At 32.7% G+C, this 12,194-nt stretch overlaps 2 protein-coding genes across 2 annotated transcripts in view; both read right to left on the bottom strand.

Annotated features, from left to right (window-relative positions):
- Nucleotides 1-12,194, bottom strand: part of LOC127720312 (uncharacterized) — a 416,307-nt gene that overhangs the window by 139,817 nt on the left and 264,296 nt on the right. The gene's annotated exons all lie outside the window — the stretch shown is intronic.
- On the bottom strand, nt 9,476-10,582 carry LOC127719240 (uncharacterized). The gene has a single exon (XM_052225257.1). It carries the CDS (start codon nt 10,580-10,582, stop codon nt 9,476-9,478), a length of 1,107 nt encoding a protein of 368 aa, XP_052081217.1.

Raw genomic sequence — 12,194 nt, forward strand, 5'->3', positions numbered from 1 at the left:
TTCAATGCTTATATAAAACGTAGTTATATTTTTGTCTTATGTTTTGTTTTATCAGTTTAAATGTACAATTATAATATAAAAATATTTATCACCTTTAATTTAAAACTAATAATTATTTTCTAATTATTTATCTTTTTTTTTAAATAATAGTTATTGGTTAAATTTGATACAATATTTTCATTTTTTCATTTTTAATTTGTTATTTTCTTTTACGCCAATACTTAGGACAGCGGTTAGGACATCCTAGCTAAGATAATCCTAAGATAGCTTCGATGTGCATGCTGAGACATGTCGTAAGTCGGTCCTAACTTTATCCTAATTTCTGTCCTAAGAAATTCTTAGGACCGATGTTAGGACAGTTTCGATAAACAGGCCCCAGGGTCGTATACATCCCCCTTTTTTTGACCACCAAAAGAATATAAAATATCCTGTTATATATGTAGGACTCAAATCTATGGTGGGTTCCAGATCTATGGCAGATTCCTAATCTATGGTAAATATGACGTCATGCCATTCTCAATCTATGGCTGATTTTTTAGAACCCTAATCTATGGCAGTGTTTTTTTATTTTCCTAACCTAAGGCAACTTTTTTTCAGTATCCTAATCTATTGCGGATTTCTAGATTTCAAATCAATGACAGATTTTCTGCAAAGGTCGGACCAGTCAGTACATATCTGACCAATGATCAATGATTTCGAGGTCGAAATGTCCAAAGGTAGCGAAAGAGCTGCTTTTAAGTAAAAACCAGTACATTGTAAAAGAAAAACAAAATATGACTATTACTAGGAAGCATATCCATAACCGTTTCTAAAATGAACACAGACTTTAGGGTTGAAATCATGTGCCCCGGAAGGATAAGTATTTTCTACTCTGTGCATGGTACCTGCATGCTTGACCCATTATTTAACCAACACAAAATGTAGTTTGAATTTTTAACAAATATCTATTTGACTTTGAGCGTTAGATAATTTAAATTTTGTTTGACTGATGACGATGTAAGTCCTGTCATGAACATTGACTCGCCTCCAACCCCTGACATTATAAAATAAAATCCTTATTTCTCCAACAGTACAGTTATTCGCATATTTATAGCGGGGAAAACATTAATATTATTAATATCTATAAGAAATCTATGACATATTTTTTTCTCTCCACTGAATCTCAAGAAAGATTATTTGCTACAACAGTCCAGGTAGTCACTGTTATATAGATGTCAAAATAATTTACGTTTTGTTACTTCTAATAGAAAATTTAAGAGATCATAGGGATACAAAACATTACATAAAACAGCAAAAAGCAAACCAAAATGCACAATAAAAGCTCGTACAATTAAGGGTGAGGGCAACACCAGCAACACGAGAAGAAGGCATCAAGGATAGAAACAACAACAATTCTGAATTAAGGTTGATTTAGATCCTTTGCAAACTTACTTTTTGATCTTTTCCTTTTCCTTTTGTATAACAAAACCGTCGCTGTCAGCGGCAGCTTCAACGTTACATGACGTTATTTAATTGTGACGGAAAATTACGTACTATCCAAATCTGCCATAGATTTGGAGAAAACAAAAACCTGCCATAGATTTGTGATTTATTTGGCGTTTGTGACATCATTTTTACCATAGATTAGGAATTTGCCATAGATCTGGAACCCACCATAGATTTGAGTCCTACATATATAAATTTGTAGTATAAAGTCGTCGAAAACAAATTTTGCCTCGATTAGCTCGTCGCTATTATCTTCAATTATCGTGAGTTACGCCCCCATTCAAGTATCATGGTGCCATGTCAATGAAAGTATCTTACTAGGATATGTCCTAAGATATGTCTTATCTTTTTCCTACAAATTTAAAACAATGTAACACAATTGAATCTTGAAAAAAAGCACATATTAAAGAATATTTTGTTTAATTCTAATAACAGTATAATTATAGTTTAATATTTGTATTAGTATTTTTATTATTGAATTTTATACTTTACGTTGTAAAAAGTAAACAACAAAAATACCGAACTCCAAGGAAAAATCAAAACAGAAAGTCCCTTATCAAATGGCAAAATCAAAAGCCCAAACAAATCAAACGAATGGAAAACCACTGTAGTACATGTATATAATGCAGGACCTTACTGTAAACTGTCTTTAATTTGACTAAACATGTTATCATGTTGGAATAAAGGAAATTATTGTTATAATTATTAAATTCTGCTAGCCGAGGTAAATAAACATAGGGGAATTTTATTCAGCAAGTTATCCAATGTGGCGACGAATAATATTAAGGAGAAGACATTGGATAGTATCTACACTATGATAAATTCTTCAAGTACTGACTGAATAATATATTTGTTGTTTTTATTTCGACTTAGGACATCGTAACTTATTGGACCAAATTTAGGACATACCTTATCTTAGGAGACTTTCGTCAACCTGACTTAGGACTAAGACGTTTCCTAAGACCACCTTAGGACACGTCCTAGTCCTAAGTTAGCTTCGACTGGCGACATATTCGGTTGATTGACCGGTGTTTATAAAAACACTTAGGTTGTAATTAATTTCGGAAACACAATATAAATATGAAGTGTCTATGAACATGTAAATGTTATTTATATATCGAATATATGTTCCGGACCATATGAGTATTTGGACCATACGCGTATGGTCATGAACATCTGCGTGTATACTCATATGGTCCGGCTAATTGACATGATGAACGATGAAAAGGTGACACACAAATAAAGAGTGTCAAAAATGAAATTTTTACTTGTTTAATCATACAGTAATCATTACTACATTATAATCAATTTAATAAAGTGAATATTACTTACAAGTTAGAATTATAGTTTATACATGGTCATTATCGCTTTGTCCTTACGAAAAGCAATATGTCGACTTAGGAAAATTACTTCTAGAAATATCTCAAAGGATTGTTAAACAATAAGTCAATTGCTTAACTCACAGGAACTTTGGTCATTGTAGCCTCTTTTTTTTTATTTTTTCAAATTTATTTCGGTGTTTAAATTTAATTTTATTACATGTACATGTACATTATAATTTCTTAAATGTTTCTTATAAAATGTTTTAAGTTAATTTAGTCGTGTGTTGGTTCTCTTATTCATACGATATTAGTAATACAATAACAGTAAGGTCGTATGAAAATTAGCAAGAATCACATCAAATATATAAAATTCAGCAGAAATAATGAAGAAATCTCGACAATATAAAGGGATTTAAATTGACACAAGCAAATAAAAAATAACAGATACACCAAGATTCAGACAATATGTAAAAGATAAAAGAATTCAAAACGTATAACTTGTGTGGTTTTTCAGATAATGAGCTGGATGTTCCTGAAAAAGAAGTTATAATTATTCGAAAAATACGTATATGGTCTAAATACTCATATGGTCCGGCCCATTAATAGCCAAACGAGTATAATACTCATATGGTCCGACCATACGCGTATGGTCGTACCATACGCGTATACGCATATGGTCATGACCATACGCGTATGGTCCAAATACTCATATGGTCCGGAACATATGCATTGTAGTATTGGTTTCCACAGTGGATGAATAAAAGTCCTTACACAGCTACGTTTGCAGATGTACGTTATTAGTACTGTAACTCTGAAAGTTGGAAAACTTACCTAAATAATGTAGTACTTTTTCATTAGTTTGAAATAATTGTACTATTTTAGTTTCATGATTAATGTCATAGTACTGGATTTGTACTTAAAGTTGTAAGTAAGTTTCATACTATTAATGCGCAGAACATTTAAGATACACAAAAAAAAAGGTTTTGTGCTTGTCCAGTAATTTTGAATTATTGCACTTTAAATACAATTATCTGTCAAGTTATAATAACAATGAATTACATTTGCTATATATTTATTGTACGTTCATAGTACTATACAACGGAGGTATACACATAATATTTCATATTTGTAGGAATAATTTTGTATTGTAAAATTATGGTACTAAAATATTACAATAGTTTAGTGCTTTATTATTTAGTTACATGTCAGAACTGTTAAGTTATAGTACTCAAAAAGTGCTTTACATTTGTCATTTCGGAGTCTTTTCATAGCTGACTATGCGGTATGGGCTTTGTTCATTGTTGAAGGCCGTGCGGTGACCTTTAGTTGTTAATTTCTGTGTCATTTGGTCTCTTGTGGAGAGTTGTCTTATTGGCAATCATACCACATCTTCTTATTTTTATATGTGCAAAAGTAGCTATTTAGTTCAACAAAAATTAATTCCGGAGCACCCCAATGTTTAAACGAAGATTTTGGTAAGGTTCGTGCTCCTCAATCTTTAGTTTTTAAAATAATTTAGGTACATGCACCTGTTGTTTGTCTTTTTCCTGTGACACATAACTTTTGATTGCTTCTTGGTGTCTGCTTAATTTGTTCAATATATAAACTTTGTGACTGAAACAGAAGCATCGGAAAATAGCCACGCCTCTTTTATTTTTCTTATTTTATTAATTGCCTTATATGTAATAAGTAAACAAGAAATTCATAGTGATGGAAAATTACTCTGATTCAGATATTTTCTACATACTCCTTGTTTTCAATTCTCCGAAGGAGATCATCACAACATGAACTCTGTTAATATACAGATATAATTTAATTTTGGATGTAACACGTCATCTGATTGGCTGAAAGTTTTTTGTCTATCAGCTCATAGACATAATTTTGTCATATGACCGTGATGTCATCACCGACGTTTTTTTCATAATTTACTCCTTACAAATAGAATTAAGAATTAAATTATAAGGCATGACTGTAATATGTTTCTGTTTATTCGAAAAAACCTTAAAAAAAATGTGATGCACACTTTTAAACAACACGCTTCGCGGATTATTCAGTGTGCACCACATTTTTGTTGTTATATCTTCATAGACAGAAAAAAAAATATTACAGTCATTCCTTATGGATGTTCGCTCCTCTTGTTTTTGAATGTTTGCCAGATATTCGGAATCCTCTGGTTTTATACATACTGTTGCGTAAGTCCTTGTCAACACAATCATTGGAATTATTTAAGACACAACTCAGAATCACTATATAACATTTATTTTACTCTATCTTTCAAATTACAAATCTATTTCTTTTATACACAATACAACTCCGTTTCTCCGTTGACGATATGTCATGTGAATACATTACATAAATAATAGACAATTAACGGAGTTATGAATACAGTAAACGGATCATTAAATTACTTAAATAATAGACAATAAACGGAGTTATGAATACAATGAACGGATCCTTAAGTTACATAATAATAAATATGGAGCACATTCAAAAAATGAAAAGAAAATAATTCGCGGTTCGCGACACACCCGACAAGAAATCTGGTTTTTAATTATAATGTTCAGAATATTGTTGTTCTGTTTCGATTTCAGAAAAAACTTCATCTCCATTGATATAAGAAACAGTCCTTGTAAATTTTAATACAATTGTTTGTGTTTTGGTTGTCACATGTGAAATCTCTACAGCAGTTTCAGGATTATCACGGCATTCTTCATCACTTATCACAATTACTTCATTATCTGTACTATTATTTTCGACACTGTGTTCAAAAGTATCAGGAGATGAATCAATCCTTCAATTTCCGTATTTGAAAGACAATCATCAAAATTGAAATTTTCACATATATTATTATTTTCATCATGAATTAAATTTTCACTTTCATCACTTGATAAGAATTCATCAATATTAAAATCTTCCCCACTATCATCTTGAATATCATTTAGGTCTTGTAACAAATCTAGAATTGTATCGTCATCGCTTATGTCTTCGATAGTATATAATCGATAATTTAAAAAAATAACTCCTCTAGTTCAATCTTGTTACAATTATTTACAATGTTAAATTATATACACTCTCCCGAAATCAAACTATTATTCACCGTAAAAATCTTTGATATTACGTCTAGCCTTTTCAGCAGACTTCCTTACAGGTCTTGTTTCAGCAGATTCACTGTGAGACGTATTCTCCTCCAACTCTGGTTTTTCTTCAATTTCCAAAGGGTATAATAAATTCAGCGGACGACTAATAACTTTTCTTGATGAAAGAACTACTTTCGCTGATCTAATCTCACAATCATTACTATGAATTAACTGTACTAGTCTTCCTAATTTCCACACTCCTCTTGGAAGGTTATCTTTAATTAAGACAACATCTCCAACGATTGGAGCATATGGTGATTTCACTCTACCACACTTTAACTTGGTATGGGTTCTTTCTCTCAAACTTAATAAATATTCATCCCTCCACATTGTCCAAGACGAATCCAAAAGTTTTTGTCCTTTTTTCCACATCTTAAGTAATTTGTCAGTTGAATTTTCAACAGGTGAGTAACTTTGGTCATTTATATCATATTCAATTTCTGGAATACCAATATTTGGGTTCAATGTGAGTAAGTGGCTTGTTAATATTTGAATTCACATCATCACCTATGTAAATTATTGGTCTGGCATTAACAATTGCTTCAGTTTCTTTAATTACTGTTAGTAGTTGAACGTCGCTGACTAACCTTCCTTTCAGAACTTTTCGCAAAGAACGTTTTACTACTCCAACAAGCCTTTCGTAAAAACCTCCCATCCATGGTGCTAATTCCGTTATAAACGTCCAGCGAATGCCAGCATTAGACACATAGTTTTGAACGTCATCACATTTAATCACTTTCTTCCAAACTAAATATAAGGTTGCACTTCCTAACTTGAACTGGGCTGCATTATCACTTAGGATATTGCATGGAGCACCTCGAATTGAAACGAATCTTCTACATGCGTACAAAAATTCTTCAGTTGTCATATCATTCAACAATTCTAAATGTATAGCACGTGTAACAAAACAGGTAAACAAACATACCCATCTTTTCTTGTTCTCGCCATTAAATTTCACATAGATCGGTCCTAGATAATTTAGGCCAGTACTTGCAAACGGAATGGATTGTGATACTCTAGATTTTGGATATGGGGGCATCTTAGGCATTCGGTAAGGTCCACCTTCAAACTTGCGACATACCAAGCAATGTCGTAAAACTTGTCTAACTGTGGAACGACCTTGTGGAATCCAGTACTTGTGTCTTATTTTACTGAGAGTTTGTGATACACCACTATGAAAGAGGTCTTTGTGTATTCTTTCAATGATCAAACGCGTGAAGTCCTCCCCACGCGGAAGAAGAATCGGTATTCTAGCTGCTTCACTCAGATCTGCATTTTCGAATCTCCCTTTACAACGTAAAAACCCATCATCAGATATGAAAAGCCCAAGTTGATTCTGTAGGTTGTTTGTTTTGTTTTCACATATTGCACTAAAAATATCTGAATAATTCTTCCTTTGTACAAATTTAATCCATTTTTCTTCTGCAATTTTTAGTTCCTCGCATGTCAAGATTTTGCTAGTCTTTACTGAAATTTTCTTAATTCGTGAAATGAATCGATCAGCCCATGCAGTCACTCGTATAAGTTTGTAATACGATGAGAAATTGTTGCACTGTATTCCATACGGTGCTTCAATCTGATTTTCTTCAATTTCTTTGGTACAGAGCAATGCACTACTTTCTGTTGTTTTCTTTCCTACTTTCAACTCACATTTATATTCTTCTTTAGCTAATAAATCTTCACAGGTGAATATTTTCCATTGATTAATGTCATTCAAAGGCCACTCGGGACCGTGCCACCACAGACTATTGTCACAGAGCTGTCTAGTCGATGTTCCTCTTGTTGCAACGTCTGCTGGGTTTTCTTTGGTGGAAACATACAAGAGTTTAACATCTTTATGATTTTTGATTTCCGTTATTCGACTTTTCACAAATACACCAAGGTCCTTTTTTGTCGAAATCCACGTTAAAACACACTGCGAGTCTGTCCAAAGATATATCGTTTCAATGGGTACATTTAATTCACCTTTAACGAATGCTAAACACCTGATACCTATCAAAACACCCATCAATTCCAGCCTCGGAATAGTCATCCCTTTTACTGGCGCTAACCTTGATTTTGAAAATATTAGATCACACTTACTATATTTGTAACTAGTTTGATGCAAATATATAACAGTCGCATACGCACTCCCAGAGGCATCACAAAAACACAAAAGCCTGTATTGAACTTTATCTTCCCCAGTCATAAAACCAATACTTCTTGAAATTTGGCATTCGGACACCTTTTGTAGTTCTGTTTGAATAGAACCCCATTTTAATGAGTCTGTTCCTTGTAATTCGTCATCCCAACGTAAGTGTTTCTTCCATAAATCCTGAAGAAATATTTTACCACTTATAAGAATAGGAGAAAATAATCCTAGCGGATCGAACACTTCTGATATTTCCTTTAATGTCTTCCGTTTTGTTATGTTTCCTGAGTTGATAGAGGACTGACAATGTTTCACAGATATTGTATCATTTTTAATATTCCACAGATGTCCAAGAACTTTGGTTTGATTCACCTTTGGCTTGTCTTCAGGTAGAAGGAAATCATTCACTGACTGGCTATTCGAAATCCATTCTCTTAGATTCATTGAAGCATCCTTAAATATTTGTTTTGATTCTGAGTAATGTGTCAAAGCATCTGTTACGGTATTTGCACCAGTAATGAGATTATCCACATAAATGTTATTCCTAATTAGCTCTGCTGTAGGCGTATTATACTTGTTAAGATGACTTTCAATGGTAGCTGCAAGAAGGAATGGACTAGATATTACACCAAAGGGAACACGGCAAAAACGAAATTCCTGAATATTTTAATTATTTAAAGAAAAATTCTCACTATCTTTTAACCATAAAAATCTTGTTACATCTCGATCGCTGTTTTGAAGCCCGACTTGAAGAAATGCCTTCTCAATATCTGCAACTAGAGCTATTCTGTGAAGCCTGAATCTTATTAATATACCACAGAGATTGCGAAGCATAACTGGACCACGATATAGACACTCATTTAAATTGTTGACATCCTTGTTCATCTTAGCAGAAGCATCATACACTATTCTCAGCTTAGTTGTCGATTTTTGTGGAGTTATAACTGCGTGGTGTGGAATAAAATGTTTTCTTCCATCAACTTTCTTCTCGTCTACCAATTCGATTATACCTTTCTTTTACTGATCTTGGATAACTGAATTATATTGAGTCATCAACTCTGGTTTATTTCGCATTCGCGCAACACAGGACTTCAATCGACCCATGGCAAGTTCTCTATTCACTGGTAGTTCATAATTTTCTTCTTTCCAAGGCCATTTAACAAAATACCTCATATTTTCATATTGTAAGGTTTCTTTGAACGTTTTCATTGCCTTTGAATCACCAACACTTTCAATCTGTTCAGTAATTCCTATCGAATCTAAATTCCAAAGGTCTGTAATGTTTGGTAAAGTTGTATAATGGTTTGTCATCGTCATAACACCTGTATTTGAAAGGATCAGCAATCCAGTTTCAGTTTTTTCGTCATCCATTTTCTGTGATCTTCCTGTCAATATCCATCCTAATTTTGATGCCACATGTATAATCCAGGTTGTATTTCTATTCTCTGAGACAATATCAAATCCAAATAATAATCATTGCCAATTAACAATTCTACTGCAGAAGACTCACTCCGTAATGGAATATCGTCGGCTAGTTCCACATCCTTTACGAAATGTTTTAAATGTTCCACAGATGAAATATCAATTCTTTTCCTTTGAACACTCCCACTAATGACTGGCACAATATTGGCGACAATACTGAAGAATTTTCCGTTGTTAAGTTTGATGTTCAATTTTGTTGAAGATGTCTTCACAATTTTCGGTTTATCACTGCCGAATGTTGCAAGTTTTATTTCTTCTTCTTTTTCACCTTTCAGTTTGAGTTTGGTGGCCAGTTTCTGGGAAGTATACGTCCTCTGTGATCCAGAATCAAATAAAATTCTTGTTTCCTGTTGCATAGAATTAGTAGGCTTCCCAATTTTAGTTTTTGCTGTTTGCATCAAAACCATTTCACTAGATGAAATAAACACATTTTCATGAACAACTTCACATCCTTCATCAGAATAAGCGTTTAAATCTATACCATTGACACATTCTTCTGTGAAATTACCACTATATTCTTCTGACAAATGAACACAAGTTAATTTCAATTTGAATTTCTTCGGACATAAACTTCTATGGTGAGAATCTCTTTCATTACAATGGATGCATATTTTGTTTCTTTTGCAATCAGCTGATTGATGTCCATATTTTAGACATTTGTAACAACTTCCTTTTAATTGTCGTTTGCGTTCCTCAATACTTTGATACTTTGGGCATTCATCACTCCAATTATGTTGATAACAATATCTACATTTTTCAAAATAAGATATGTTACTTGGTTTACTATCTGTAGTTGCCACTAAAGCTTCAGCTGACTTTACTAATTGACCATTTCGATTACCATTTTGATATCTGGAATTTTTTGTCTGCCAATGTTTATTCTTCGGACGGAAATTCTGTCCTCCGTTGAACGCTTTGTTGGAAGCTCCGTTGGACGCTCCGTTGGATCGTTCTTTGGGTGTCTCATTTTTATCAGACTTTTCTCTCGCAACCACATAATCACGTAATTTGTCACATAAACTCATAACTGTCCATTTTTCTTGTGATCACTTTTGAATTTCTAACTGAAGAAGAACTTCCTCTGGTAACTTGCTTTTAACCATAGATACAAATATGTCTTGACTCACATTTTGCTTTAGCACTTCTAAACTACGTAAATGACGGTTTAATGTATCTAAGAAATTTCTTAGAGAAGAAGTTTTGTTTGCGCCGATTCTAAATTAATTATCTCATTATAATGTAAATCAATAACAACCTGAATATTTCCAAATCTTTCTTGCAAAATTGAAACTGCAACTTCGTAATTATCATTTGACAAGTTTAAACCTGATATTGCTTGTTTCGCTTCACCACCAAGTTTACTTTTCAAATAATTGAATTTCTCAACCTTCGAAAGCTTTTTGTTCTTGTGTATAGTGCTTTCAAAAGAATCCCAGAATTCTATCCATTTGATTTTGTCACCATGAAATGAAATAATATCTATCTTTGGCAGTTTCACAGATGACTCATCGTTTTCTTTCATTTGTTGTCTAATCAATATTTCATTTTGCTGTTTCATTTGAGTTTCAACTTTATCTTTCATTTCTCTTTGAAATTCAACTATTTGGATAGGATTGAAATTTTCATATTTTTCACCACTTTCCTGTTTGATAAATTCAACTAACCTTTCTTTGTATTGCTCCAAATCCAAATAACAATCCGTAGCCTCAGAGCACAGTTGACAATCCTCTTCTACTACATTTTCAATTTCTTCTGTTTCTTCTTCTCCAAGTGCACTGGCTACTTTACCGCTCTGAACTTCCAATTTGTTTACATAAAGTTTCAATTTTTCAACACGCTTTGACGACTTCAACACATATTGCTGATGTTCAGGAAGAGGCACTTCTGTCTTTAGAATTGATAATTCCAATCGAATTTCCATTTGAAGACAATTACGATATCTTGTTCTAACACCTTCAAGATAACTAGAAGCTGGCATTTTGCACAATATTTTGTTAACTCACTTTGTTTGTTTTTCACTTCCGGGTTCCGGCACCAAACAATGTTGCGTAAGTCCTTGTCAACACAATCATTGGAATTATTTAAGACACAACTCAGAATCACTATATAACATTTATTTTACTCTATCTTTCAAATTACAAATCTATTTCTTTTATACACAATACAACTCCGTTTCTCCGTTGACGATATGTCATGTGAATAAATTACATGAATAATAGACAATTAACGGAGTTATGAATACAATGAACGGATCATTAAATTACTTAAATAATAGACAATAAACGGAGTTATGAATACAATGAACGAATCCTTAAGTTACATAATAATAAATATGGAGCACATTCAAAAAACGAAAAGAAAATAAATCGCGGTTCGCGACACATACAGTTCCATTAGAATTTTTGCCCACAAACACCTACTTTTCTTTTCATAATTTTATTACATATAGTTTAAAAAGGCCATATTTGAAAATCTTATAAAATCCTTGTTATTTTTCTTGTTTTTTTTTTAAAGAAAAAAGGTGCCAATGTTAAATGAAGAAAAATCTAGATAGAATCATTTCCCGCCAAATTTTCAAATGCTTATATCTCGAAAACAAACACACAGACCCTTCATTTTTTTCTGCTTTTTTGGTTC

This window comes from Mytilus californianus, unplaced genomic scaffold (assembly GCF_021869535.1).
Source record: "Mytilus californianus isolate M0D057914Y unplaced genomic scaffold, xbMytCali1.0.p SCAF_11, whole genome shotgun sequence".
Classification (NCBI taxonomy): domain Eukaryota; kingdom Metazoa; phylum Mollusca; class Bivalvia; order Mytilida; family Mytilidae; genus Mytilus; species Mytilus californianus.